This window comes from Somniosus microcephalus, chromosome 1 (assembly GCF_052327205.1).
Source record: "Somniosus microcephalus isolate GS21.2 chromosome 1, FLI_Smic_1.0, whole genome shotgun sequence".
Taxonomy (NCBI): domain Eukaryota; kingdom Metazoa; phylum Chordata; class Chondrichthyes; order Squaliformes; family Somniosidae; genus Somniosus; species Somniosus microcephalus.
Window position 1 is genome coordinate 27,798,948 of NC_140987.1, and position 26,841 is coordinate 27,825,788.

The 26,841-nt window shown below is 46.2% G+C and overlaps 1 protein-coding gene across 1 annotated transcript in view; it reads left to right on the top strand.

The window, feature by feature from the left end:
- LOC147124005 (kynurenine/alpha-aminoadipate aminotransferase, mitochondrial-like) overlaps positions 1-26,841 on the top strand; it is a 121,061-nt gene that overhangs the window by 59,291 nt on the left and 34,929 nt on the right. Inside the window, exons 5-7 of the mRNA XM_085977001.1 lie at positions 19,654-19,728; positions 23,462-23,671; positions 26,546-26,611. Of these exons, the coding sequence (XP_085833127.1) occupies positions 19,654-19,728; positions 23,462-23,671; positions 26,546-26,611 (351 nt within the window). The remainder of the gene's footprint in view (positions 1-19,653; positions 19,729-23,461; positions 23,672-26,545; positions 26,612-26,841) is intronic.

A 26,841-nucleotide genomic window follows, 5' to 3' on the forward strand; every position in this document is an offset into this window, starting at 1 on the left:
TTACTTTAAAATCCTGTCTTTCAAGGATAAGTCCTATCTTTCAAGGACGAGCGTCCCTTTTTTTTTACTTTTCCTCTATTTCAAGGATATCTCTCCCTTTCTTTCAAGGGTAATCGTTTCCTTCCTTCAAGAAACAGGGACCTCTACAGACGTCTCTTCTTACCTTCCTTTCAACAATCTGCCCGGCCTGTTTTCAGGGTTCAGGTTTTCGAAATCTGTCTCCCTTTTCTGTCAAGCTGAAAGAGGAAGTGATAACAAAAATTTCCAACTGAACCCTGAAATGAGTCTTAACAGATCGCAGTACTCCCGCCGAGACAAACAGACTACACTACTGTACTTGTCCAAGGAGGAACCCCTTTGGTGACTAAGCGCCACTGATAACTGGCCAGTTAGGGTCCGTTCTTAGAGAGTCATCGTGTTTTTGCCCGTTTACTCACCGGTAGGTAGTAAGCAATCTCGGTGGAACCTCCAAGTTTTACTGTCGAAATCTCGACTCCGAGTAAGACTCTAAAACACAAGCAGTGCCGTCAGATTGTTAGTTTAATTTTTACTTGCACAAGGACTCCAAAAGCTTTTATAAATATATCAAAAGGAAAAGACTGGTGAAAACCAAAGTTGGTCCATTGCAGTCAGATACGGGGGAATATATAATGGGAAATAAGGAAATGGCAGATCAACTAAATGCATACTTTGGGTCAGTCTTTACGAAGGAAGACACAAAAAACCTCCCTGGGATATCGGGAAAAATAGGGACATTGGCAAAGGAGGAACTGACGCAAATCAATATCTCTAAGGATATGGTGTTAAGGAAGCTAAAGGGATTGAAGGTGGACAAATCCCCAGGGCCTGATAACATGCATCCTAGGGTACTGAAGGAGGTGGCCCTAGAGATAGCGGATGCACTAAGGATGATTTTTCAGAATTCATTGGACTCGGGAACAGTGCCGATGGATTGGAGGGTAGCTAACGTTACCCCACTATTCAAAAAGGGGGGTAGGGAAAAAGCAGGTAATTACAGACCTGTAAGCCTTACATCAGTTGTGGGCAAAATGCTGGAGTCCATCATTAAGGATGAAATAGCGGAGCACTTAGCAAATGGGGACAGGATAGGACAGAGTCAACATGGATTTACAAAGGGTAAATCGTGCTTGACTAATCTATTGGAATTTTTTGAGGGAGTAACTGGTAGAATAGATGGGGGAGAGCCAGTAGATGTGGTGTACCTGGACTTCCAAAAGGCCTTCGATAAGGTCCCACATAAAAGATTAGCATGGAAAATTGAGGCTCATGGGATAAAGGGGAAAGTTTTGGCGTGGATAGGGAACTGGCTGTCAGATAGAAAACAGAGAGTTGGAATAAACGGCTCATTTTCTGAATGGCAGGCAGTAACAAGTGGGGTACCACAGGGATCTGTCCTGGGCCCCCAGCTGTTCACAATTTACATTAATGACCTGGATCAGGGAGTCGGATGCAGCATTTCCAAATTTGCAGACGACACTAAACTAGGAGGTGGGGTGGGCTCAGAGGAAGAGACCAGGAAGCTCCAGAGCGATTTGGACAGACTGGGCGATTGGGCGGATAAATGGCAGATGCACTATAATGTGGACAAGTGCGAAGTTATCCACCTTGGGTGCAGGAACGGGAGGGCAAATTATTATTTAAATGGCAATAGATTGGGAGAGGGGGAAGTACAGAGAGACCTGGGTGTTCTTGTACACCAGTCACTGAAGGCGAGCATGCAGGTGCAACAGGCGGTCAAGAAGGCAAACGGTATGCTGGCCTTCATAGCAAAAGGGTTAGAATACAGGAACAGGGATACCTTGCTGCAGCTGTACAGGGCACTGGTGAGACCACACCTCGAGTACTGTGTACAGTTTTGGTCGCCTCATCTGAGGAAGGATGTTCTTGCCATGGAGGGGGTGCAGCGGCGATTCACCAGGCTGATACCAGGAATGGCGGGAATGACCTATGAGGAGAGACTATGTAGTTTAGGGATGTACACACTGGAGTTTAGAAGATTGAGAGGGGACCTCATAGAAGTGTATAAAATTCTGACAGGTCTAGACAGACTGGATGCAGAAGGAATGTTTCCCTTGGCGGGTGAGAACAGAACTAGAGGACATAATTTAAGGATAAGGGCTAAACCATTTAGGACAGAGATGAGGGGGAATTTCTTCACTCAGAGAGTGGTGAACCTGTGGAACTCATTGCCACAGAGGGCAGTGTACGCCAGCTCATTAAATATATTTAAGAGGGAATTAGATATATTTCTACGGGCAAAAGGGGTTAAGGGTTACGGAGAGAAGGCGGGGACGGGATACTGAATTAAAGGATCAGCCATGATCTCATTAAATGGCGGAGCAGGCACGAAGGGCCGAATGGCCTACTCCTGCTCCTATCTTCTATGTATCTATGTATCTATGAGAGAGCTGCCTGGACAAAGGCTAGGCCAACATCTCTAAAGGACATCAGTGAATGCAGCATATTTATACACTCAAACAAGCAAGCATTCCATAAATCACGTATAATGGTATTGTATCATTTTAGCAAATTAAGAGTTTGCACAAGGACAATCAAAAGGTCAGCAGGACAGAAATATCTCCAGACAAGGTTAGTTAATCATATATTCTGTCAGGAGGTTCTGTCTGAATCTTGTTACCAAGATGATTTACTTACTCATGTCTGATCATCTTGTTACCAAGATGATTAGCTTACTCAATAGTTTTGCTTCTTTGTCTAGCGACAATCATTAATAGTTTATCTATTCTATAGCCTTATGCCTCCCTTGTGCGAGTGAGTCAATTATAGCTGTTATCACATCCTTAACGTGGGTGGGTATTATGAAAGATCTCTTGGTCCTAGACACGTTGTGACACATTTACTTTTACTTGCTTTAGCTACAACCTAAGCAAGCTTGTTCTTTTACTTGGCCATTTTATTCTACCCAGCATGCTAAGTATAATGTCAATTTCCACACCTTGGAGGATGAGACTGGGAAACTAGTGGTGGGGAACATGGAGATGGCAAAGACGCTGAACAAATATTTTGTATCAGTCTTTACAGTAGAGGGCACTAAAAATATCCCAACACTGGACAAACAGGGGGCAATGGGGGGCGGGAGGAGCTAAACATGATTAAAATCACTAAGAAGGTGGTACTCGGTAAAATAATGGGACTTAAGGCGGATAAATCCCCCGGACCTGATGGCCTACATCCTAGGGTCTTGAGAGAAGTAGCGGTAGGGATTGTGGATGCATTGGTGATTATTTTCCATAACTCCCAATTTCAATTTTTTTTTATTGGTCACATAAATAAATACAAGAAGTGTAACCTAGTCAGTGAAATGCTTTTTTCTTGACGAGCTGAGAGCACCAAGCAGCAAAAACACTGAGCTGCCTGGTACGCACGGAGCTCGCAAGGACGGCAGCCATCTTCATCGGCGCCATCACAAAAAAACACATACTGACATATACACGCATACATACTTTAAATATAAATAAAGCAGACATAGAATAAATAAAAGACATAAAAAAGACAGCACATAAAATGAACAAGCAATAATGTAAAAAAAGTAATTTCTACAGTAATTACATTGATATTTCTACCCAGGCTTCTAGAATAATCTCTGGTTACAGGGTGGCCGCACTGGGAGAGCATCGTGAGGAACTCACAACTTATAATTAAATAAAATGAATTAATTAATTAATAATTAATTAATAAATTAATAAAATTAAATAAATAAAGTGCCCCCTCAGTCTTTCTCGATGTTTCAATCTTGGTCTCTCTCGATGTTTCCCCTCTCTCTCTCTCGATGTTTCCTCTGTCTTTCTCGATGTTTCCTCTCAGTTTTTCTCGATGTTTCCTCTCGGTTTCTTCCACACACCTGGCCTGCACATTACCCCTGGCTGTTGAACTTGGCGTCCTGGTAACCGGGTTCCGCTCCAGCTCTCATCCTTCAAACTGTCTCTTCAGCTCTCGCTCCTTCAAACTGTCTCTCCAGCTCTCGACCTTCAAACTGTCTCTTCAGCTCTCGCTCCTTCAAACTGTCTCTCCAGCTCTCGACCTTCAAACTGTCTCTTCAGCTCTCGCTCCTTCAAACTGTCTCTCCAGCTCTCGACCTTCAAACTGTCTCTCCAGCTCTCGACCTTCAAACTGTCTCTCCAGCTCTCGACCTTCAAACTGTCTCTCCAGCTCTCGTCCTTCAAACTGTCTCTCCAGCCCTCGACCTTCAAACTGTCTCTCCAGCTCTCGACCTTCAAACTGTCTCTCCAGCTCTCGACCTTCAAACTGTCTCTCCAGCTCTCGACCTTCAAACTGACTCTCCAGCTCTCGACCTTCAAACTGTCTCTCCAGCTCTCGACCTTCAAACTGTCTCTCCAGCTCTCGTCCTTCAAACTGTCTCTCCAGCCCTCGACCTTCAAACTGTCTCTCCAGCTCTCGACCTTCAAACTGTCTCTCCAGCTCTCGCTCCTTCAAACTGTCTCTCCAGCTCTCGACCTTCAAACTGTCACTCCAGCTCTCGACCTTCAAACTGTCACTCCAGCTCTCAACCTTCAAACTGTCACTCCAGCTCTCATCCTTCAAACTGTCTCTCCAGCTCTCGACCTTCAAACTGTCTCTCCAGCTCTCGGCCCTCAAACTGTCACTCCAGCTCTCATCCTTCAAACTGTCTCTCCAGCTCTCGACCTTCAAACTGTCTCTCCAGCTCTTGACCTTCAAACTGTCACTCCAGCTCTCGACCTTCAAACTGTCACTCCAGCTCTCGACCCTCAAACTGTCTCTCCAGCTCTCATCCTTCAAACTGTCACTCCAGCTCTCGACCTTCAAACTGTCTCTCCAGCTCTCAACCTTCAAACTGTCTCTCCAGCTCTCGACCTTCAAACTGTCTCTCCAGCTCTCGACCTTCAAACTGTCTCTCCAGCTCTCGACCTTCAAACTGTCACTCCAGCTCTCGACCTTCAAACGGTCACTCCAGCTCTCATCCTTTAAACTGTCACTCCAGCTCTCGATCTTCAAACTGTCTCTCCAGCTCTCGATCTTCAAACTGTCACTCCAGCTCTCGACCTTCAAACTGTCTCTCCAGCTCTCAACCTTCAAACTGTCTCTCCAGCTCTCGACCTTCAAACTGTCTCTCCAGCTCTCAACCTTCAAACTGTCTCTCCAGCTCTCGACCTTCAAACTGTCTCTCCAGCTCTGCTCCTTCAAACTGTCTCTCCAGCTCTCGACCTTCAACCGGTCACTCCAGCTCTCATCCTTTAAACTGTCTCTCCAGCTCTCAACCTTCAAACTGTCACTCCAGCTCTCGACCTTCAAACTGTCTCTCCAGCTCTGCTCCTTCAAACTGCCTCTCCAGCTCTCGACCTTCAAACTGTCCTCTCTCCAGCTCTCGACCTTCAAACTGTCTCTCCCGCTCTCGACCTTCAAACTGTCCTCTCTCCAGCTCTCGACCTTCAAACTGTCTGTCCAGCTCTCGACCTTCAAACTGACCGCTCCAGCTCTCGACCTTCAAACTGTCTGTCCAGCTCTCGACCTTCAAACTGACTGCTCCAGCTCTCGACCTTCAAACTGTCTCTCCAGCTCTCGACCTTCAAACTGTCTCTCCAGCTCTCGTCCTTCAAACTGTCACTCCAGCTCTCGACCTGGACTCAGGAAAGGTCCCAGCAGATTGGAAAACTGCTAATGTAACACCATTATTTAAGAAGGGAAGTAGACAAAAAGCTGGAAACTATAGACCAGTTAGCCTAACATCTGTGGTTGGTAAAATGTTGGAGTCCATTATTAAGGAAACAGTAACAGAGCATTTGGATAAACATAATTTAATAGGACAGAGGCAGCATGGTTTTATGAAGGGGAAGTCATGTTTGACAAATTTGCTCGAATTCTTTGAGGGCGTAACATAAAGGGTGGATAAAGGGAAACCAGTAGATGTAGTGTATTTGGACTTCCAAAAGGCATTTGACAAGGTGCCACACAAAAGATTACTGATCAAGATAAAAAATCACGGGATTAGGGGTAATATACTGGCATGGGTGGAAGATTGGCTATCAAACAGAAAACAAAGAGTTGGGATAAATGGTTTGTTCTCGGGCTGGCAATCAGTAACTAGTGGTGTTCCGCAGGGGTCAGTGCTGGGACACCCAACTCTTTACAATCTATATTAATGATTTGGAGGAAGGGACCGAGTGCAACATATCCAAGTTTGCCGACAATACAAAGATGGGAGGGAAAGCAGTGAGTGAGGAGGACATAAAAAACCTGCAAAAGGACATAGACAGGCTAAGTGAGTGGGCAGAGATTTGGCAGATGGAATATAATATTGGAAAGTGTGAGGTTATGCACTTTGGCAGAAAAAATCAAAGAGCAAGTTATTATCTAAATGGAGAGAAACTGCAAAGTGCTACAGTACAAAGGGATCTGGGGGTCCTGGTGCATGAAACACAAAAAGTTAGTATGCAGGTGCAGCAGGTGATCAGGAAGGCCAATGGAATCTTGGCTTTTATTGCAAGGGGGATGGAGTATAAAAACAGGGAAGTCTTGCTGCAGTTATACAGGGTATTGGTGAGGCCACACCTGGAATACTGCGTGCAGTTTTGGTTTCCATATTTAAGAAAATATATACTTGCTCTCGAGGCGGTTCAGAGAAGGTTCACTCGGTTGATTCCGGAGATGAGGGGGTTGACATATGAGGAAAGGTTGAGTAGGTTGGGCCTCTACTCATTGGAGTTCAGAAGAATGAGAGGCGATCTTATCGAAACATATAAGATTGTGAGGGGGATTGATCGGGTGGATGCGGTGAGGATGTTTCCACTGATGGGTGAGACTAGAACTAGGGAGCATAATCTTAGAATAAGGGGCTGCCCTTTCAAAACTCAGAGGGTAGTAAATCTATGGAATTTGCTACCCCAGAGAGCTGTGGAAGCTGCAACATTAAATAGATTTAAAACGGAGATAGACAGTTTCCTAGCAGATAAGGGAATTAGGGGTTACGGGGCGAGGGCAGGGAAGTGGACGTGAGTCTAGGTTCGGATCAGCCATGATCCTATTGAATGGCGGAGCAGGCCCAAGGGGCCGTATGGTCTACTCCTGCTCCTACTTCTTATGTTCTTATGTTATGTTCAAACGCTTTCTTGTTCGTCTGCACTAGCGGTTGATACCTCTCGGGCATACCCTTTACTAGCTGGTCCAGGTCATAGGGATCTCGAGGCTGCATCATACATGCATATTCACCTCCCTTCCTGCCTTTCTGGACCACCATCATCTTTTCAGACCTATCCGTATCCGCTGCTTCTCACATACAATCATTATTCATGTCCACTATGACATTATGTGCCAACATCCAGTCCGACCCAAGGACACCTAAAGCTCATTAAAATACATGTCCACTTAGCCTGTAAGGGGCCTATTTTAAAAATTAAGGGTCTCAATACCGCCCCAGCCTGTTCAGTTCCCGTGAAACCCGTCAAAGTGCCATTTGACAGAGGGGAGGTGGTGGGATTTTCCGAGTGGATTACAGTGCTCGAGGCTCCGGTATCCAGTCGGTGGTCTCCCTTTCTACCCTCCACTACAATATCTGCACATGGTTTGCCCCACTCATCGTACCTGAGTGGACACAGATACTCGGGCTGGGCCCAGCCCCTGCACTGCCACTGGGACAAGTTATCCTGACTTTCGCCGGTGACTACCTTTACCAATCCTTTATTGGCAGCTTGTTGCAAAACTTTGACCAAGATCTGCATGACCTTCTGCCCTGTCTCACTTTCCTGATTCTCCTGCGGGGCCACTATTGGTTTGGGACCAAAGCCTGAGGAGTTCTTTTTTAGGTTTCTTGCATTGTCTAGCAAAATGCCCACTTCCTCCACAGCTGTAACAGGCCCTCTCTGATCCTGGCCTAAATGTACCTCCTTCTTGCTGCCATTTCTGCTTATTCTGCCCACCTGTTTGAGAGGAGTAGCCCCTAGTCTCACACACCTTCCCTTTTTGTTTAGGCATTGCTGACCCATCCCCTTCAGACGGCTGTACCTCCCCCGCCTCACAGGCTAGGGTTAACTTTCACAGGACCATAGCTTCCGCGTTGCACTCGTTCTCCGGATCGAACCAAGATTCTGCCATTAGCTCGGACACGGGGTAAACTATTGACAATCACTTTGATTCAAGGGGCCTCGCTGTAATTCGGCTCACCGCAATAGTTGTCCACCCGCCCTTTCTTACGTGGGCCACAACCTGTCTGCAAAGGCCTCCAGCGGTTCTCCGGGTTTCTGTTTAATTTTCTCCACTTGCATAAACGGGCTCCCACTGTTACAACCCAACGCCTGCAAGACTTGGCCGCTCACACCGTGTCAGGTGCCGTTTCCTAGTTTGGTGGCGGAAGGGAGGCTACCATAGACTTTTGGGGTTAGTGTGAACAGTAGGGGAATTGACGGGATTGAAGGCCGATAAATCCCCAGGGCCTGATAATCTACATCCTAGGGTACTTAGGGAAGTGGCCCTAGAAATAGTAGATGCATTGCCAGTCATCTTCCAAAATTCGATAGACTCTGGAACAGTTCCCATGGATTGGAGGGTAGCTAATGTTACCCCACTATTCAAAAAAGGTGGTAGAGAGAAAACAGGGAATTATAGACCGGTAAGCCTGACATCGGTAGTGGGGAAAATGCTAGAGTCCATTATAAAAGTTGTAATAGCAGAGCACTTGGAAAACAGTGACAGGATCGGACAAAGTCAACATGGATTTACAAAAGGTAAATCGTGCTTGACTAATCTACTGGAATTTTTTGAGGATGTAACTGGTAGAATATATAAGGGAGAACCAGTGGATGTGGTGTATTTGGGCTTTCAGAAGGCTTTTGATAAGGTCCCGCATAAGAGATTAGCGTGTAAAGTTAAGGCATATGGGATTGGGGGCAAGGTACTGACTTGGATAAAGAACTGGCTGGCTGACAGGGAGCAAAGAGTTGGAATAAACGGCTCTTTTTCCGAGTGGCAGGCAGTGACTAGTGGGGTACCGCAGGGATCGGTCAGAGAAGATTCACCAGGATGTTACCTGGGATGGAGCGCCTCAGCTATGAAGAGAGGCTGGACAGGCTGGAGTTGTTTTCCTTGGAGCAGAGAAGGCTGAGGGGGGACCTGATTGAGGTGTACAAAATAATGAGGGGCATAGATAGGGTAGATAAAGAGGAACTTTTCCCCTTAGTGGGGGGGTCAATAACAAGGGGGCATAGATTCAGGGTAAGGGGCAGGAGATTTAGAGGGGATTTGAGGAGGAACTTTTTCACCCAGAGGGTGGTTGGAATGTGGAACTCAATGCCTGAAAGGGTGGTGGAGGCAGGAACCTTCACAACATTCAAGAAGCATTTGGATGTGCACTTGAAATGCCATTGCATACAAGGCTATGGACCAAATGCTGGAAAATGGGATTAGACTGGACAGGGATGGATGGGCGGCGCAGACACGATGGGCCGAAGGGCCTCTTTCTGTGCTGTAAAACTCTATGGCCTAGAAATTCAGTGCCCTTAGCGCCGATTTTGCGGCGCTAGAGGGCCTAGCGCTGCAATTGGCGCCGTTTCCTAAATTGCCTGGGGCCCTTCCGCCGCGGTAGACCGGTAGCGCTGCGCCGGCACCGATGACGTCATCGGTGTGCGCAGCATCCCGGTTGCCGTGGTAACCCGGCCCCAAGCCAAAATTCAGTTGCGGCCGCCTCGCCAGTGGCAGCCGCAACTAAGACTCCGGCAAACGAGTGCTGCCGGAGTCTGCGCCGGCGCTTTAAGGAGGCGCGGCGGCCGGCCGCTTTCCCGCCGGCCGCCTGCCCGCAGCTCCCTCCCCGGACTTCTCCCCCCCCACCCGGTGAACAGATGCAAGCCCGGCACTTGTCCGAGGTGCCGGGCTCATTTTTGCAGAGATTTGCGCGGGCCGCGGCCGGGTGCAGGCAGCTCCTCCTTAACGGAAGGAGGAGGCCTGCACTTCCCCAGCCTGCCGCACCGCATCGGGCGCCGCAGCGCCGGAACAGCGCCGCAATGGGGCAGGTAGCGCCCATTGGGAGGCGCTGAAACCCTCCAGTAGCGCCGGCAGCCGTTTGGGCGCGGCGCTACTGAATTTTTGGCGCGCGCAGGGGGATTAGCGCCGGCACTAACTTCCGGCGCTAAAGCCCTGGCTGCGCCAAAACCCAATTTCTAGGCCTATGACTCTATGACTCTATGACTCTATGACCACAGCTATTTACAATATATATTAATGATCTAGACGAGGGAACTAGATGTAATATCTCCAAGTTTGCAGACAGCACAAAGCTGGGTGGGCGTGTGTGCTGTGAGGAGGATGCCGAGAAACTCCAGTATGATTTGGACAGGTTGGGTGAATGGGCAGATGCATGGCAGATGCAGTATAATGTGGATAAATGCGAGGTTATCCACTTTGGTGGCAAAAACAGGAAGGCAGATTATTATCTGAACGGCAATAGATATGGAGAAGGGGAAGTGCAGCGAGACCTGGGTGTCCTTGTGCACCAGTCACTGAAGGTAAGCATGCAGGTGCAGCAGGCGATTAAGAAGGCAAATGGTATGTTGGCCTTCGTAGCGAACGGGTTCGAGTACAAGAACAAGGATGTCTTGCTGCAGTTGTACAGGGCCTTGGTGAGGCCACACCTTGAGTATTGTGTGCAATTTTCATCACCTTATCTGAGGAAGAATGTTCTTGCCATGGAGGGAGTGCAGCGAAGATTCACCAGACTGATTCCTGGGATGGCAGGAATGACGTATGAGGAGAGATTGGGTCGATTGGGCTTATACTCGCTGGAGTTTAGAAGAATGAGAGGGGATCTCATTGAAACTTATAAAATTCTAATAGGACTGGACACACTAGATGCAGGAAGGATGTTCCCGATGGCCAGGGAGTCCAGAACCCGGGGTCACAGTCTAAGGATAAGGGGTAAGCCACTTAGGACAGAGATGAGGAGGAATTTCTTCACCCAGAGAATGGTGAACCTGTGGAATTCTCTACCACAGAAGGCAGTGGAGGCCAATTCATTAAATATATTCAAGAAGGATTTGGATATATTACTTAAGGCTAAAGGGATCAAGGGATATGGGGAGAAGGCAGGGACAGGGTACTGAATTTGGATGATCAGCCATGATCTCATTGAATGGCGGAGCAGGCTCGAGGGGCCGAATGGCCTAGTTCTGCTCCTATCTTCTATGTTTCTATGTATCAGCTTCCTGTGTTCTGCATCGTCGCACCCGTTGAGGTGCGCCTGCTGTGATGTCACCACCAAACGTAGCCTGCGGCTCTCCCCCAATGGGTAAGTTTTTTAATATCCGATATCATTTCCTTTAGCTGACTGTTGGTGTTGGGACTTAGGTAGCCACTCTTTAGGGCCCCCTGCTGCTGACCATCTTAAACCTCTGTTGGCGTAGGAGATCCATAGAGGGTGCTGTGACCGGAGGCCCCGGAGCCTCCGGTAACTGTGGACAATCCGCGAGCTGCGGGCCATCTCACGAGTCTTTTCCTAATCCCGTTACTACCTCGTCGTCCTCACCTTCCTCGTTACATTTTAATAGTGGACTTATTAAACACACCGTACCCTGAGTTTTTCCCAATTGTTCTTTTAATTAAATCATGTCTTTCTGGCATTGGGTATGATCTCCTTCCTCATCCTTCTGTTGCTGTAGCACTTTAAATGTGCTTTAATATCCCGAGCCCTCTCCGCAGCTTCCTCTGCCCTCCTCTCATTTCTACCACTTTCACACTCCCGTGTATCACACCGACGGGAGCACTCTATCACTTGGCACTGTAAGTATTCTGTGGTACTTGCAGATTTCAAGCTATCTGCTTCTCTCTTTCTCTCTTTCCCCCTGCACTTCTTTCAGCAACCGATTCACTACGGCTTCTCGGTCACTGGCTTTTCTACAAAGTTCCTATTTTTCCTTTTCAAGTTGTTCAATTGTCTACCTTTGTTGGCTCACTTGAGCACATAAATCTAGACTGACACTCCAGTGGAGTGCTGAGGGAATGCTGCACTGTCGGAGGTGCCGTCTTTTGGATGAGACATTAAAACGAGGCCCCGTCTGCTCTCTCGGGTGGACATGAAAGATCCCATGGCACTATTTCGAAGAAGAGCAAGGGAGTTATCCCTGGTGCCCTGGCCAATATTCATCCCTCAACCAACTTAACAAAAACAGATTATCTGGTCATCATCACAGTGCTGTTTGTGGGAGCTTGCTGTGCACAAACTGGCTGCCGTGTTTCCCACATTACAACAGTGACTACACTTCAAAAAGTACTTCATTGGCTGTAAAGTGCTTTGAGACGTCCAGTGGTCATGAAAGGTTCTATATAAATGCAAGCCTTTCTTTCTTTTCTCACTTGCTTCTGGTATGCTATTAACCAGACTGCCTTCCCCATTCTCCACTGACAGAGCGAGCCCTCTGTCCACTCCCATGCCTTTTCCACTGGTTCCGGGCAGGGTCTTCATAACTAATAATAAGAAATGTAATTAATTATATAGAATGGAGCAGGTGATGTGTTACTGTTGCGAGATGTGGGAGCTGGTGGTCCCCATTGAGGCTCACGGTGATTACATCTGTGACAAGTATTTGCTGCTAGAGGAACTCAAGTTCCATGTTATGGAGCTTGAGACCGAGCTTCAGACACTGCGACACATCAGGGAGGGGGAGAAGTTCCTGGACTCTATGTTTCAGGAGATGGTCACACCTATGAAGTTAATTACTGCAGATGTAGTCCGTGGTCAGGGACAGGACGGTGTGACTACGAGTGAGGAAGGTACAGGGATCCAGGATGTAGTGTTGAAGGAGACGCAGCCCTTGTTCTTCTCCAGCAGGATTGAGGTTCTTACTCCCTGTGAGGGCGGGAGCAGGGACTGCAGGGAGGATGAGCAACCTGGCCACAGCACCGTGGTACAGGGGGCCATTCAAGTGGAGGGAGTAAAAAGAAATGTTGTAGTGGTAGGGGATAGTATCATTAGGGGGATAGATAGGGTTCTCTGCAGTCAAGAGCGGGAGTCCCGAAGGCTGTGTTGCCTGCCCGGTGCGAGGGTTAAGGACATCTCTTCTGGGCTGGAAAGAAACTTGGAGTGGGAGGGGGAGGATCCAGTTATCGTGGTCCATGTTGGTACAAACGACGTAGATAGGACAAGGAAGACGGTTCTGTTAAAGGAGTATGAGCAGCTAGGGGTCAAATTAAGAAACAGAACCTCAAGGGTAATAATCTCTGGGTTATTACCTGAGCCACGAGCGAATATGGCTAGTATAAATAAAATTAAAGAGTTAAATGCGTGGCTCAAAGACTGGTGTGGGAGAAATGGGTTTTGCTTCTTGGGACACTGGCACCAATACTGGGGCAGGAGGGAGCTGTTCCGTTGGGACGGACTCCGCTAGGCCAGTGCTGGGACTAGAGTCCTGGCGAATCATATAACTAGGGCTGTAGAGAGGGCTTTAAACTAATTAGTGGGGGGGAGGTTTCTAGAGAGCAAATAAAGAAATGACAACAGAGAAGGTCATAGACTTAGGTAGCAGTGGGGGAATTTAAAAACAGAATGTATCAGGAAGGGACAGAAGGTATGGAGCAAAAATTAAAGTACTAAAAAGGGAAAAAACAGGAACTAAGTGTTACAAAACATATTTGAAAGTTCTTTATCTGAATGCACGTAGCATTCGTAACAGAGGGCTGTGAAGGCTAATTCAATAAATATTTTCAAGAGAGAATTGGATATATTTCTGAAGGCTAAGGGGATTAAGGGTTATGGAGAAAAAGCGGGGACGGGGTACTGAACTGGTAAGATCAGCTATGATCTCAGACGAAGATCAGCCATGATCTCATTGAATGGCGGAGCAGGCTCGAAGGGCCGAATGGCCTACTCCTGTTCCTATCTCTATGTTTCTATGTTTCTAAAATGAATGAGTTAATGGCACAAATAACGACATATGGGTATGATCTTGTGGCCATTACAGAAACATGGCTGCAGGGTGACCATGACTGGGAATTAAACATACCAGGTTATTTAACAATCAGGAAGGACAGGCAGGAAGGGAGAGGAGGTGGGGTGGCTATGTTAATAAAGGAAGGAATCACTATAACACAGATAAATGATATTGAGTCAAAGGAGCAGGATAGTGAAACAGTTTGGGTGGAGATAAGGAATAATAAGGGGAAAAAAACACTAGTGGGTGTAATCTATAGGCCTCCGAACAGTTGCAACTCTGTTGGACAGAGTATTAATCAGGAAATAGTTGAGGCTTGTAATAAGGGAACAGCTATAATTATGGGGGATTTTAATTATCATATTAACTGGACAAATCAAATTGGGCAGAGCAGCCTTGAGGATGAGTTCATTGAGTGTATTAGGGATGGGTTTCTTGAGCAGTATGTAACTGAACCGACCAGGGGGCAAGCAACCTTAGATTTGGTCCTGTGTAATGAGACAGGATTAATTAAAAATGTCCTAGTAAATGATCCCCTTGGAATGAGTGACCATATCATGGTTGAGTTCCATATTCAATTAGAGGGTGAGAAGGTTGGATCTCAAACAAGCGTGCTGAGCTTGAATAAAGGAGACTATGAAGGTATTAGAGTGGACTGGGAAAATAGATTAAAGGGTAAGACGGTACATGATCAGTGGTGTACATTTAAGGAGTTATTTTACAACTTCCAAAAAATATATATTCCACTGAGGAAAAAAGGGTGTAGAAGAAAAGATAGCCATCCGTGGCTAAGTAAAGTAATTAAGGATAGTATCCGACTAAAAACAAGGGCATATAAGGTAGCCAAATCAAGTGGGAGGATGGAAGATTGGGAAGTCTTTAAATGACAGCAAAAAATAACTAAAAGATTGATTAAGAAAGGGAAGATAGATTATGAAAGTAAATTAGCAAAAAATATAAAAACAGACAGTAAAAGTTTCTATAGTTATATAAAAAGAAAAAAGGTGGCTAAAGTAAATGTTGGTCCCTTAGAGGATGAGACCGGGAAATTAATGGTGGGACACATGGAGATGGCAAAAACACTGAACAATTATTTTGTATCAGTCTTTACAGTAGAGGACACTAAGAATATCCCAACACTGGACAAACAGGGGGCTCTAGGGGGGGAGGAACTAAATACGATTAAAATCACTAAGGAAGTGGTACTTGGTAAAATAATGGGACTCAAGGCGGATAAATCACAGAATCACAGAATCACAGAATCCCCACAGTGCAGATAGAGGCCATTTCGGCCCATCGAGCCTGCACCGACACATATCCCACCCTATCCCCGTAACCCCACGTATTTAGTCCCCTAACACTAAGGGTCAATTTATCATAGCCAAATCAACCTAACCCGCACATCTTTGGACTGTGGGAGGAAACCGGAGCACCCGGAGGAAACCCACGCAGACACAGGGAGAATGTGCAAACTCCACACAGACAGTCCCCTGGACCTGATGGCTTGCATCCTAGGGTCTTGAGGGAAGTAGCGGTAGGGATTGTGGATGCATTGGTAATAATTTTCCAAAACTCACTGGACTCAGCAAAGCTCCCGGCAGATTGGAAAACTGCTAATGTAACAGCCTTATTTAAAAAGGGTAGTAGGCAGAAGGCTGGAAACTATAGACCTGTTAGCCTAACATCTGTGGTTGGTAAAATGTTAGAGTCCATTATTAAGGAGACAGTAACGGGACATTTGGATAAACATAATTTAATAGGACAAACTCAGCATGGTTTCATGAAGGGGAAGTCATGTTTGACAAATTTGCTGGAGTTCTTTGAGGAAGTAACATACAGGGTGGATAAAGGGGAACCAGTGGACGTAGTGTATTTAGACTTCCAAAAGGCATTTGACAAGGTGCCACACAAAAGATTATTGCTCAAGATAAAAAATCACGGGATTGGGGGTAATATTCTGGCGTGGGTGGAGGATTGGCTCTCTAACAGAAAGCAGAGAGTTGGGATAAATGGTTCGTTCTCAGATTGGCAACCAGTAACTAGTGGTGTTCCGCAGGGGTCAGTGCTGGGTCCCCAACTCTTTACAATCTATATTAACGATTTGGAGGAGGGGACCGAGTGTAACATATCAAAGTTTGCAGATGATACAAAGATGGGACGGAAAGTAGTGAGTGAGGAGGACATAAAAAACCTGCAAAGGGACATAGACAGGCTAAGTAAGTGGGCAGAGATTTGGCAGATGGAATACAATACTGGAAAGTGTGAGGTTATGCACTTTGGCAGGAAAAATCATAGAGCAAGTTATTATCTTAATGGCAAGAAACTGGAAAGTACTGTAGTACAAAGGGATCTGGGGGTCCTGGTGCACGAAACTCAAAAAGTTAGTATGCAGGTGCAGCAAGTGATCAAGAAGGCCAATGGAATGTTGGCTTTTATTGCTAGGGGGATGGAATATAAAAACAGGGAGGTATTGCTGCAGTTGTACAAGGTATTGGTGAGACCGCACCTGGAATACTGCATACAGTTTTGGTGTCCATACTTAAGAAAAGACATACTTGCTCTCGAGTCAGTACAAAGAAGGTTCACTCGGTTAATCCCGGGGATGAGGGGGTGGTCATATGAGAAAAGGTTGAGTAGATTGGGACTCTACTCATTGGAGTTCAGAAGACTGAGAGGCGATCTTATTGAAACATATAAGATTGTGAAGGGGCTTGATCGAGTGGATGCGGTGAGGATGTTCCCAATGATGGGTGAAACTAGAACTAGGGGGCATAATCTTAAAATAAGGGGCTGCTCTTTCAAAACTGAGATGAGGAGAAACTTCTTCACTCAGAGGGTGGTAGGTTTGTGGAATTTGCTGCCCCAGAAAGCTGTGGAAGCTACATCATTAAATAAATTTAAAACAGAAATAGATAGTTTCCTAGAAGTAAAGGGAATTAAGGGTTACGGGGAGCGGGCAGGAAATTGGACATGAGTCTAGGTTCGGAATGGTCATGGTCCTGTGGGTAGTGGAGTGGGCCTGGGGGCCGTGTAGCCTGCTTCTGCTCCTACTGTGTTCTAATTCTGTGTTAGATTTCAGGAGATGGTTTTATTCCTGTTCCTGGCTGGGGTGGAGATCGCCTTTACAGAAGGTAAGTACTGTAGAAAATATAGGGACAGAGTGATCTCCTGGAAGAATTTCGATCGCCTAGATGGGTCGGAGAGGAATTTCCCAGATTTTTTTCTCCCAAATTGGCCATTGGGTCTTTATCTGGTTTTTCGCCTCTCCCGGGAGATCACATGGGTTCGGGTGGATGCACAGTGATAGGAGATTTGAGGTTAGGATCAGATCAGCCATGATCTTATTGAATGGTGGAGCAGGCTCGAGGGGCCGATTGGCCTACTCCTGCTCCTATTTCTTATGTTCTTATGTTCCGAACTACCAGCTATATCTTTCACCCAAGGGTCCGAAACCCACGATTTTTTTGTAACGTATCCAATTACTAAACTCTCCATAGTTTTCTCCTTCTTGTCCGACATTGCAAAATCACTGCTCAGGGTCGCCAGAAAACCTGTAAGACTTCACTTTTGTGCTCAGACCTTGAGACTTATTGAAATACTACAAGGTCAAACAAGATCCGATCAAATGGTACTTTATTGAATTCGATCAATAATATTTGCAATAACTATGCACTTAACTATGGATTATATTGCAATATCTATATACTTACATGCAATATCTGTGCCCTTACACGCGTTTGGCCAATACATACAATCACCCTCAGTTGATCAATCCGAATTGGTTGTAGGTCTATGGGTCTGATTCACTCATCAGGATCCTGTCTTCCTCTTGGCTGCAGTCCTTGGGTTCATCTTGGCTGTGTTTCCCGTCTGTGTCCGCAGTTCAGAATTCATTACTTTTTATAGGGTTTCTGTGTGCATGATCACTCACTGATCTGCTCAGAGATGATTTGGTTAGCAAACCCTTAGGTCACCACACATTGTGTTCTGGTTCCTTGATATCAGAGATGATTTGGTTAGCAAACCCTTAGGTCACCTCACATTGTGTTCTGGTTCCTTGGTCTCAGAGATGATTTGGTTAGCAAGCCCTTAGGTCAACTTGCATTGTGTTCTGGTTCATTGATTAACTGCCTTGTTTGCTGTGTCCACAAAGTTCAATTAGGCCAGACTGTTTGCATAGCTTCAGGGCTTTCGCCATCCTTGTAGTCTTATGATTTAAAAATGTTTTTATTTCATACAATCCTGCCACGTCTCCTTACGCATGGCACTATTTCGAAGAAGATCAGGGGGGTTAACCGCTGCATTCGCTTCAATGGTGATCAAAATCGGACGGGGTGTAAATCCGGCGTTGCGCGGGCAGGTTGGGAAAGATATTCTGGTAAATTTTAGTTTTTAATGCGATCATGGCTGATCATCCAAATTCAGTACCCGGTCCCTGCTTTCCCTCCATACCCCTTGATCCCTTTAGCCTTAAGAAATACATCCAACTCCTTCTTGAATATATTTAATGTATTGGCCTCTACTGCCTTCTGTGGCAGAAAATTCCACAGGTTCACCACTCTCTGTGTGAAGAAATTCCTCCTCATTTCTGTCCTAAATGGCCTACCCCTTATCCTTAGACTGTGACCCCTGGTTCTGGACTCCCCAACCATCGGGAACATCCTTCCTGCATCTAGTCTGTCCAGTCCTGTCAGAATTTTATAAGTTTCAATGAGATCCCCTCTCATTCTTCTAAACTCCAGCGAGTACAAGCCCAATCGACCCAATCTCTCCTCATACGTCATTCCTGCCATCTCAGGTATCAGCCTGGTGAATCTTCGCTGAACTCCTTCCATGGCAAGAACATCCTTCCTCAGATAAGGCGACCAAAACTGCACACAATACTCAAGATAAGGTCTCACCAAGGCCCTGTATGACTGCAGCAAGACATCCTTGTTCCTGTACTCAAACCCTCTCGCTACGAAGGCCAACATGCCATTTGCCTTCTTAACCACCTGCTGCACCTGCATGCTTATCTTCAGCGGCTGGTGCACAAGGACACCCAGGTCTCGTTGCACTTCCCCTTCTCCCAATCTATTGCCATTCAGATAATAATCTGCCTTCCTGTTTTTGCCACCAAAGTGGATAACCTCACATTTATCCACGTTATATTGCATCTGCCATGCTTCTGCCCAATCACCCAACCTGTCCAAATCATCCTGGAGTTCCTCGGCATCCTCCTCACAGCACACACGCCCACCCAGCTTTGTGTCATCTGCAAATTTGGAGATATTACATCTAGTTCCCTTGTCTAGATCATTAATATATATTGTGAATAGCTGGGGTCCAAGGGCCGATCCCTGCGGTACCCCACTAGTCATTGCCTGCCACTCGGAAAAAGACCCATTTATTTTAACTCTTTGCTTTCTGTCTGCCAACCAGTTCTCTATCCAAGTCAATACCTTGCCCCCAATCCCATGTGCCTTAATTTTACACGCTAATCTCTTATGTGGGACCTTATCAAAAGCCTTCTGAAAGTCCAAATACACCACATCCACTGGTTCTCCCTTATCTATTTTACCAGTTACATCCTCAAAAATTCCAGTAATCCGTAGCATTAGACTGCTGCTGCTGTTGTCCTGCGAGGTTGTGGAGTGATCCCGTACCCGGGAAGGTTCATGTTCTCAAATCCTCATGCCTGTGGGCTAAACAGTGAAGTATTTTTTTTCTCTTCCCGTTTTTCCAGGTGTTTGAGATGCTCCTCGGTCCTGGGGACACCATTCTTCTACAGACTCCGGCATATCCTGGGACACTGGCCTCAGTAAGAAGTATTTTAAAGCTTGCTGGGAATGCTCAGCAGGTCAGGCAGCATCTGTGGAGAGAGAAACAGAGTTAATGGCTGTGATTTTGTTGACCGAGGCGGGTTTGGGGCGGTCGGGATCGGTAGCTTTCAGACCACTTTTGCAGCAGTCACCTATTGACAGCAATGGGGAGACACAGAGAACCCGAGCTACTTACCTGACGTGATCTCCGAACGACGGGAACCCCGTTAAAAATGTGGGAAAATAGAAATCGGCTGGCAAAATCGTAGTTAACAAGTGTTTAACAATCAATTTACTCTCTTAAATGCCTCCCCCGCTGGTTGGTGTTCTGAAGTCGCAGACCCGACACTTTGGAAACTTACCTGGAGGCGGGTTCAGAGCGGGTTCCCAACCCGCTGTCAATCATTTTGATTTTGACAGCGGACCCGCCTCCAAACCCACACTCTGAGCCAATGTTTCAGGTCGATGACCCTTCGTCAGAACTGGGAAAAGTTAGAGATGTAACAGATTTTTAAGCAAGTGCAGGGGCAGGGAAAGCGGGGAGGGGACGTCTGTGATAGGCTGGAAGGCAGGAGAGATTAAAAGACAAAAGGGATGATGGTGTAAGGCAAAAGGAGATGGTAATGAGACAAGTTAAGAAACAAAAGATGAGTCTAGTTGAAGTGTAAATGGCAATGGCAGAATCATCAACAGCTGCCATGTGAAAAAAAAATAGGGACAGAGTTTATGGTCTGAAATTGATCAACTCAATGTTGAGTCCAGAAGACCGTAAAGTGGCTAATCGAAAGATGAGGCACTGTTCCTCGAGCTTATGTTGAGCTTCATTGGAACAGTGTAAGAGGCCGAGGACGGTGAGGTCTGACTGGGAGTGGAGCGGAGAATTAAAGAGACAGGCGACCGGAAGCTCGGGGTCACCCTTACGGACTGAACGGAGGTGTTCCACAAAGCGGTCACCCAATGTGCGTTTAGCCTTCCAATGTAGAGGAGACCGCATCATGAGCAGCGAATACAATATACTGAATTGCAAGAAGTACAAGTAAATCGCTGTTTCACCTGGAAGGAGTGTTTGGGGCCCTGGACAGTGGGAAGGGAGGAGGTAAAAGGGCAGGTGTTGCTTCTCCTGCGCTTGCACGGGAAGGTGCCATGGGATGGGGAGAGGGTGTCAGGGGTGATTGAGGACTGGACCAGGGTGTCTCTCTCTTTCTCCGCCTCTTTTTCTCTCTTGTTTTCTGTCTCTTTATCTCTCTCTCTCTCTTTTTCTCTTTCCTTTCTCTCTTTCTCTCTCTCTTTTTCTCTGTCTTTTTCTCTGTCTTTTTCTCTCCTTTTTTCCCTCTCTTTTGCTCTCTTTCACTCTTTTTACTTTCTCTCTTTCTCTTTTTACTCTCTCTCTTTTTCTCTCTCTTTGAACAATGGTCTCAACACTCACTCCTGGGGGAGACACCACTGTCTACATCCCTCCAGTCTGAGAAACATCTGTCAACCATTACTCTCTGCCCGTTTTACCGATGCTGCCACATAATGCTGTAATTTTATCAACAAGCTTCCTAATGTGGAACCTTATCAAATGCCTTTTGAAAATCCATGTCCACAACCCATTGTTATGCCAATAACTAGACTCTAAAGGAACACTTGGAGTTCAAGTGTGTGAGACCCACTGATACAACAATAGACACAGAAGCGTTTAAAATGCTGTCAGTTTTTATGCATTCTCGGGGTTTGGGCATCGCTGGCAAGGCCGGCAGTTACTGTCCATCCCTAGTTGTCCTGAGGTGGTGGTGGGTCATCTCCTTGAACTGCTGCAGTCCATGTGGTGTAGCTGCTCCCTCAATGCTCTCACGGTTTGATGCTTGGTCACTTCAGAGGGCAGTTAAGGGTCAACCACGTTGTCGTGGGACAGGAGTCACATATAATTTGGACCGGGTAAGGACGGCAGGTTTCCTTCCCTCATGAACCAGTTGGGCTTTTGCGACAATCCGACAACTTCATGATCATTTTTACTGATACAAGCTTTTTATTTCCGCATATTAAAAACTGAATTCAAATTCTCAAACTGCCGTGGTGGGATTTGAATTCCCACCAACCCAATGTTCTCTCCTCTGCTGAATGCCTGGTCGTGGTTCTACAGGAATGGGACACCCTCCAATACTGCACCCAAGCGCCCAATGTCGGCAGGCTGTTTCACCATGGAAAGGGACAAAAAAACTAGGCCTGATCCTGCCCTCCCCCAACATCGACACACCCGCACTTCCCAGCACAGTTACTGTATCACGATCAGGTATAAGAACCTTGACTGATTCATATCTTTTTCCCGCTCCTCACACCCCACCTTGGGAGTCGGGGCAATTGTAGCACCACACTGGCTGGCTAACCGCACAGCCCAGGGATCGAATCTGAGAAACATTGTGGCTCAGGTACATGTTAATCAGTGCACTTACTAAATGAGGCATCAGGGGGAGCTCTTATTTGACTATGCATGTGATTTCAAAGAAACCTTCATCCAACAGCAGTGGCCACTAATGCCCGTTATGCTCTATTGTAAGATAATAAACTTGCAGAATGGGCATATAATTGACAAATGAAGTTCAACACAGATAAATGTCAGGTATTACATTTTGGTAGGAAGAATAGGGAGGTCACTTATTACTTGGAGGGTGCGAGTCTAGGTATGGTGGAGGAATAAAGGGATCTCGGAGTGCAAATACACAAATCACTAAAAGTTGCGACACAGGTTAGCAAGGCCATAAAAAAGCAAACCAAGCACTAGGGTTTATTTCTAGAGGGATAGAATTGAAAAGTAGGGACGTTATGTTAAACCTGTATCGAACCTTGCTTAGACCACACTTAGAGTACTGCGTACAGTTCTAGTCGCCATATTATAAAAAGGATATAGAGGCCCTGGAGAGGGTGCAGAGAAGATTTACAAGGATGATACCAGAAATGCGAGGGTGCACCAATCAGGAAAGGATGAACAGGCTGGGTCTCTTTCCTCTTGAAAAGAGAAGGCTGAGGGGTGACCTAATCGAGGTCTTTAAAATTATGAAAGGTTTTGATAGAGTGGATACAGAAAGAAAGTTTCCACTTGTGGTGAAGAGCATAACTAGAGGCCATCAATATAAGATAGTCACCAAGAAATCCAATACGAATTCAGAAGAAACTTGTTTACCCAAAGAGTGGTGAGAATCACAGAAATCACAGAAACCCCACAGTGCAGATAGAGGCCATTTCGGCCCATCGAGCCTGCACCGACACATATCCCACCCGATCCCCGTCACCAACACATATCCCGCCCTCTCCCCGTAACCCCGCGTATTTAATCCCCCTATCACTAAGGGTCAATTTATCATAGCCAATCAACCTAACCCGCACATCTTTGGACTGTGGGAGGAAACCGGAGCACCCGGAGGAAACCCACGCAAACACGGGGAGAATGTGCAAACTCCACACAGAATGTGGAACTCACTACCACAGGGAGCGGTTGAAGTGAATAGTATAGATTTATTTAATGGGAGGCTAGACAAGCATATGAGGGAGAAGGGAATAGAGGGTTATGCTGATAGATTTAGATGAGGAAAGACGGGAGGAGGCTCGAGTAGAGCATTATGGTCGGCATGGACTTGTTGGGCCGAATGGCCTGTTTCTGTGCCATATATCCTATGTAATCCTATTCAATTGTATTGTAAACGCCTTGAGGAAGGAATGACCAATCAGTTAATAGCCCTTGTTTCGGCACAGCTCCAACCACGAGGGTGCAAGATCCTCGGCATCGCGAGTGATCAACATGGACTGATCCCACAATCTCTGTCAGATACCCTTTCAAAGTGGAAGCCGGAGGATGCGAAGAATCCAGTCTCTGATATTCCAAGAGTTCTGTACATGATTCCAAATGGCGGAAACCCAACTGGAGCCTCCATGACTGCGGACCGGAAGAGGGAGGTGTATCAGGTAAGGCACAACAAAGAATATTGATGGACGGTAAGGTTGCCAAACTCTGCTTGGACATAGTCTTGGAGGTTTCATCGCATGACCTCCAACCGCCCCGCACAGAGAAACGGCTTCTTATTCCATCTCCCAATATTTTTACAAATGAATGAGCGAAAGTGTTTAATGAAAATGGGGGGATAACAGAGCCTTTTTTTAACATCCCGGTGATTTCTCTCCCGGATTGCTCGTATGAGATCAGGTAAGGCACAACCAGAATATTGAGAGATGGTAAATCCAGGAGATTAATCTTAAACTTCCTGGAAACTCCAGGATAATCCTGGAGAGAGTTGGCAACACTAATAGATGTTGGTTCCACTTCACATGATGCATGGTCCTCATTTTCAAAACCCACCCACAGCCTGGCTCCAGCTCTCTTCCCCGTTGCCCACAACCAGCCCGAACCCTCTGCTTCTCTGACTCTCCCAAGTTCTTGCTGGCCTCCTGCCCTCTCCATTCCTCCACTGAAGACCAGTTGTAAGATACCCTAGTCGTGTATACGTAGGGTTAGGATCTGGTTTAATCTCATAGATGATTGAGGTTTTTGCTTTCTTTTTACTTATAAATGTCTCGTGGATTTGCGCTGTAGTTAGAAATAATGAAATGGTTAAAGTTGTTCATTCCCAGGATGCTTTCAGGTTTAATGCGTCAGGGTACAGTTTGGCTAACTCTGCTGTTTAGTTCTGCTGAAAGTGCAGGATGTGTGATTCACGTCTGTTTGATTAACCTTTGTCAATACATTGAGAAACGAGATGGGCCCAAGATAGCGATAGGAAGTGGGACAGTGGGCCAAGACGATAAACAAATTGGCATCTGGACGCTTTGGAGGAACCGTCGCATTTCTGAGGGTCTTGTTCACAATACCTGTTATCAGGACATAATGGCCGGTTGGGGGCAGGAGGCCTCCGAGGCGGGCTGGATTCCCAGGCGGCTGAGTTTCCTACAGTCCCGGCTGATTTAATGGCAGGGCCTGATTTGCGTGTGAGGCCTCCGATTCCCACCCGCAGCCAGACACTGAGAGGCTGGCTGGCTGCGGGCGGGTAGGCCTGCAGGTGCGAGGGGTCGGTCCGGGGGAGGGATTGCGGGAGGGGGGTCGGCAGTCGGCAATCGGGGTTCGGGGGGGTTGGCAGTGGGGGATCGGGGATCACAGGGTGGGGGAGGGGGTGGGGGGCGGTCGGCCGGAGCATCGGCAGGGGTGGCCATGCGAGGGGTGCTCTAAAGTTCCAAGTGTTTGTATTTTTGTGTGTTTATTATTTTCATTTAGCTGATGTTGCTCAGCAAGTTTTCCATTGATCAAAATCACTTGTATTTGTGGACATCATTTTGTGACATCTTGTGTGATCAGTACCAGAAAGCCTTAAAGCAAGAAGTGAAGGGTTTTGATAGAGTAGATAGGGAGAAACTGTTTCCACTGGCAGGAGGGTTGGTAACCAGAGGACACAGATTTAAGGTGATTGGCAAAGAACTGGGGTCGAGATGAGGAGAATTTTTTTATGCAGCGAGTTGTGATGATCTGGAATGCGCTGACTCAATGTTTGTCCACTAATATCAAGAGTCACTTCTAGAAAAATGTCTCAACAAAAATCAGTTTCAGATTGACATGTGAATAGAATATCCAATAAGCAAGATGCTGTCATCAGTTATAAGGACATTGGGATCGGTTCCCGAGCGGTGAACCTTGCATCAAAGTGTTCCCCGACGAATCCTTCAACTCAACTCCTCCACAAAGAACTGTCAGGAATGTCACCGTCCCCTGTCTAGGGAAGCACTAAGTACCTGAATTTGGCTCATCAACTGGTCCTGATTATACTACCAACCCCTATTAGGATACATATAAACTGTTGAGTGAAAGAGTTCATCTCTTCTTGCTAAGTAATCAAATAAGAAGTCAGACCATGAAACCATGAACTAACATTTCTTTATTAACTCTTCACGTTAAACAGTAAGAGTATGCAGGCACTGAGGTAGATATTTGATGGAATTCATGTCTGAGGTTATTTGGATTGTTCACTTGGGTAACTTAGCATCAGATGGCTTTACTCATTACAAGTTTACTCATTACAAGTTTATATTTTACTCTTATTACTTGAATTATCTGCCTATTTCTGGCTGATGGAGCTCTTAAACTTCTCTCCACCTCTCTCTCTCTCTCTCTTCCTTTCCTGATCTCTTCCTTCTTGACTCTTCTGCTCTTTTCTCTCCTTCTACTTTCCATGCAACTTGACTCACTTCTATGTCGACAACATTATCTTTTCCATGTTGGATTAACAAAGCAAATTCAACAACTTGCACTGATCTACATCTTTTTAATGTCGAAGAACATTCTAATGCACTTCAGAGGCAGAATTGGACAAAAATGGATGGCAAGACAAAGAAGGTGATATTAGCAGGAGTGAGAGATGGGCTTTAAAGAGGTTTTAACAGAGGAGGCGGAGAGGTTTGAGAAGGAAATTCCAGAGCGTGGGGCCTAGATGGCTGAAGGCCTGGTCTCCAATGGTGGGACAAAGGGAGAGCAGTTTTTTTAAATTATTCGTTCATGGGATCTGGGCATTGCTGGCAAGGCCAGCATTTATTGCCCATCCCTTTCTGTTTTCCCAGAGATCTGCAGGAATGCTGGAAACTCCATGTTGAAGACACCTTGATGCCTTTTTAGGCCACTTTGGCCACAATCTCCAGTCTGAAAACTCACTCCTTTGCAGGTGGCACTTCCACATCTGAAACTGTCAGTGCTGTAAACTGAAACTGTCATAAAATAGAGCAACGATTGACGCCTAGAAATGAAGACATTAGGAAAAACTTCCCACTTTATAAATTTGATGTGTACTTCTGTTTTTGCAGATTGCCAGAAAATACGATTTACTGATCATTGAAGATGATCCTTATTACTTTCTGCAGTTTGAAAAGGTAAAAGAAAGAAAGACTTGCCTTTCTATAGCGCCTTTCATGACCTCAGGATGTCCCAAGGGGCTTTACAGCCAATGAAGTGCTTTTGAAGCGTAGTCACTGTTGTAATGTAGGAAATACAGCAACTAATTTGTGCGCAGCAAGCTCCCACAAACAGCAATGAGATGTTGAAATTTGGGATAAATATTGGCCAGGACACCAGGGCAATTCCCCTACTCTTCTTCGAAATA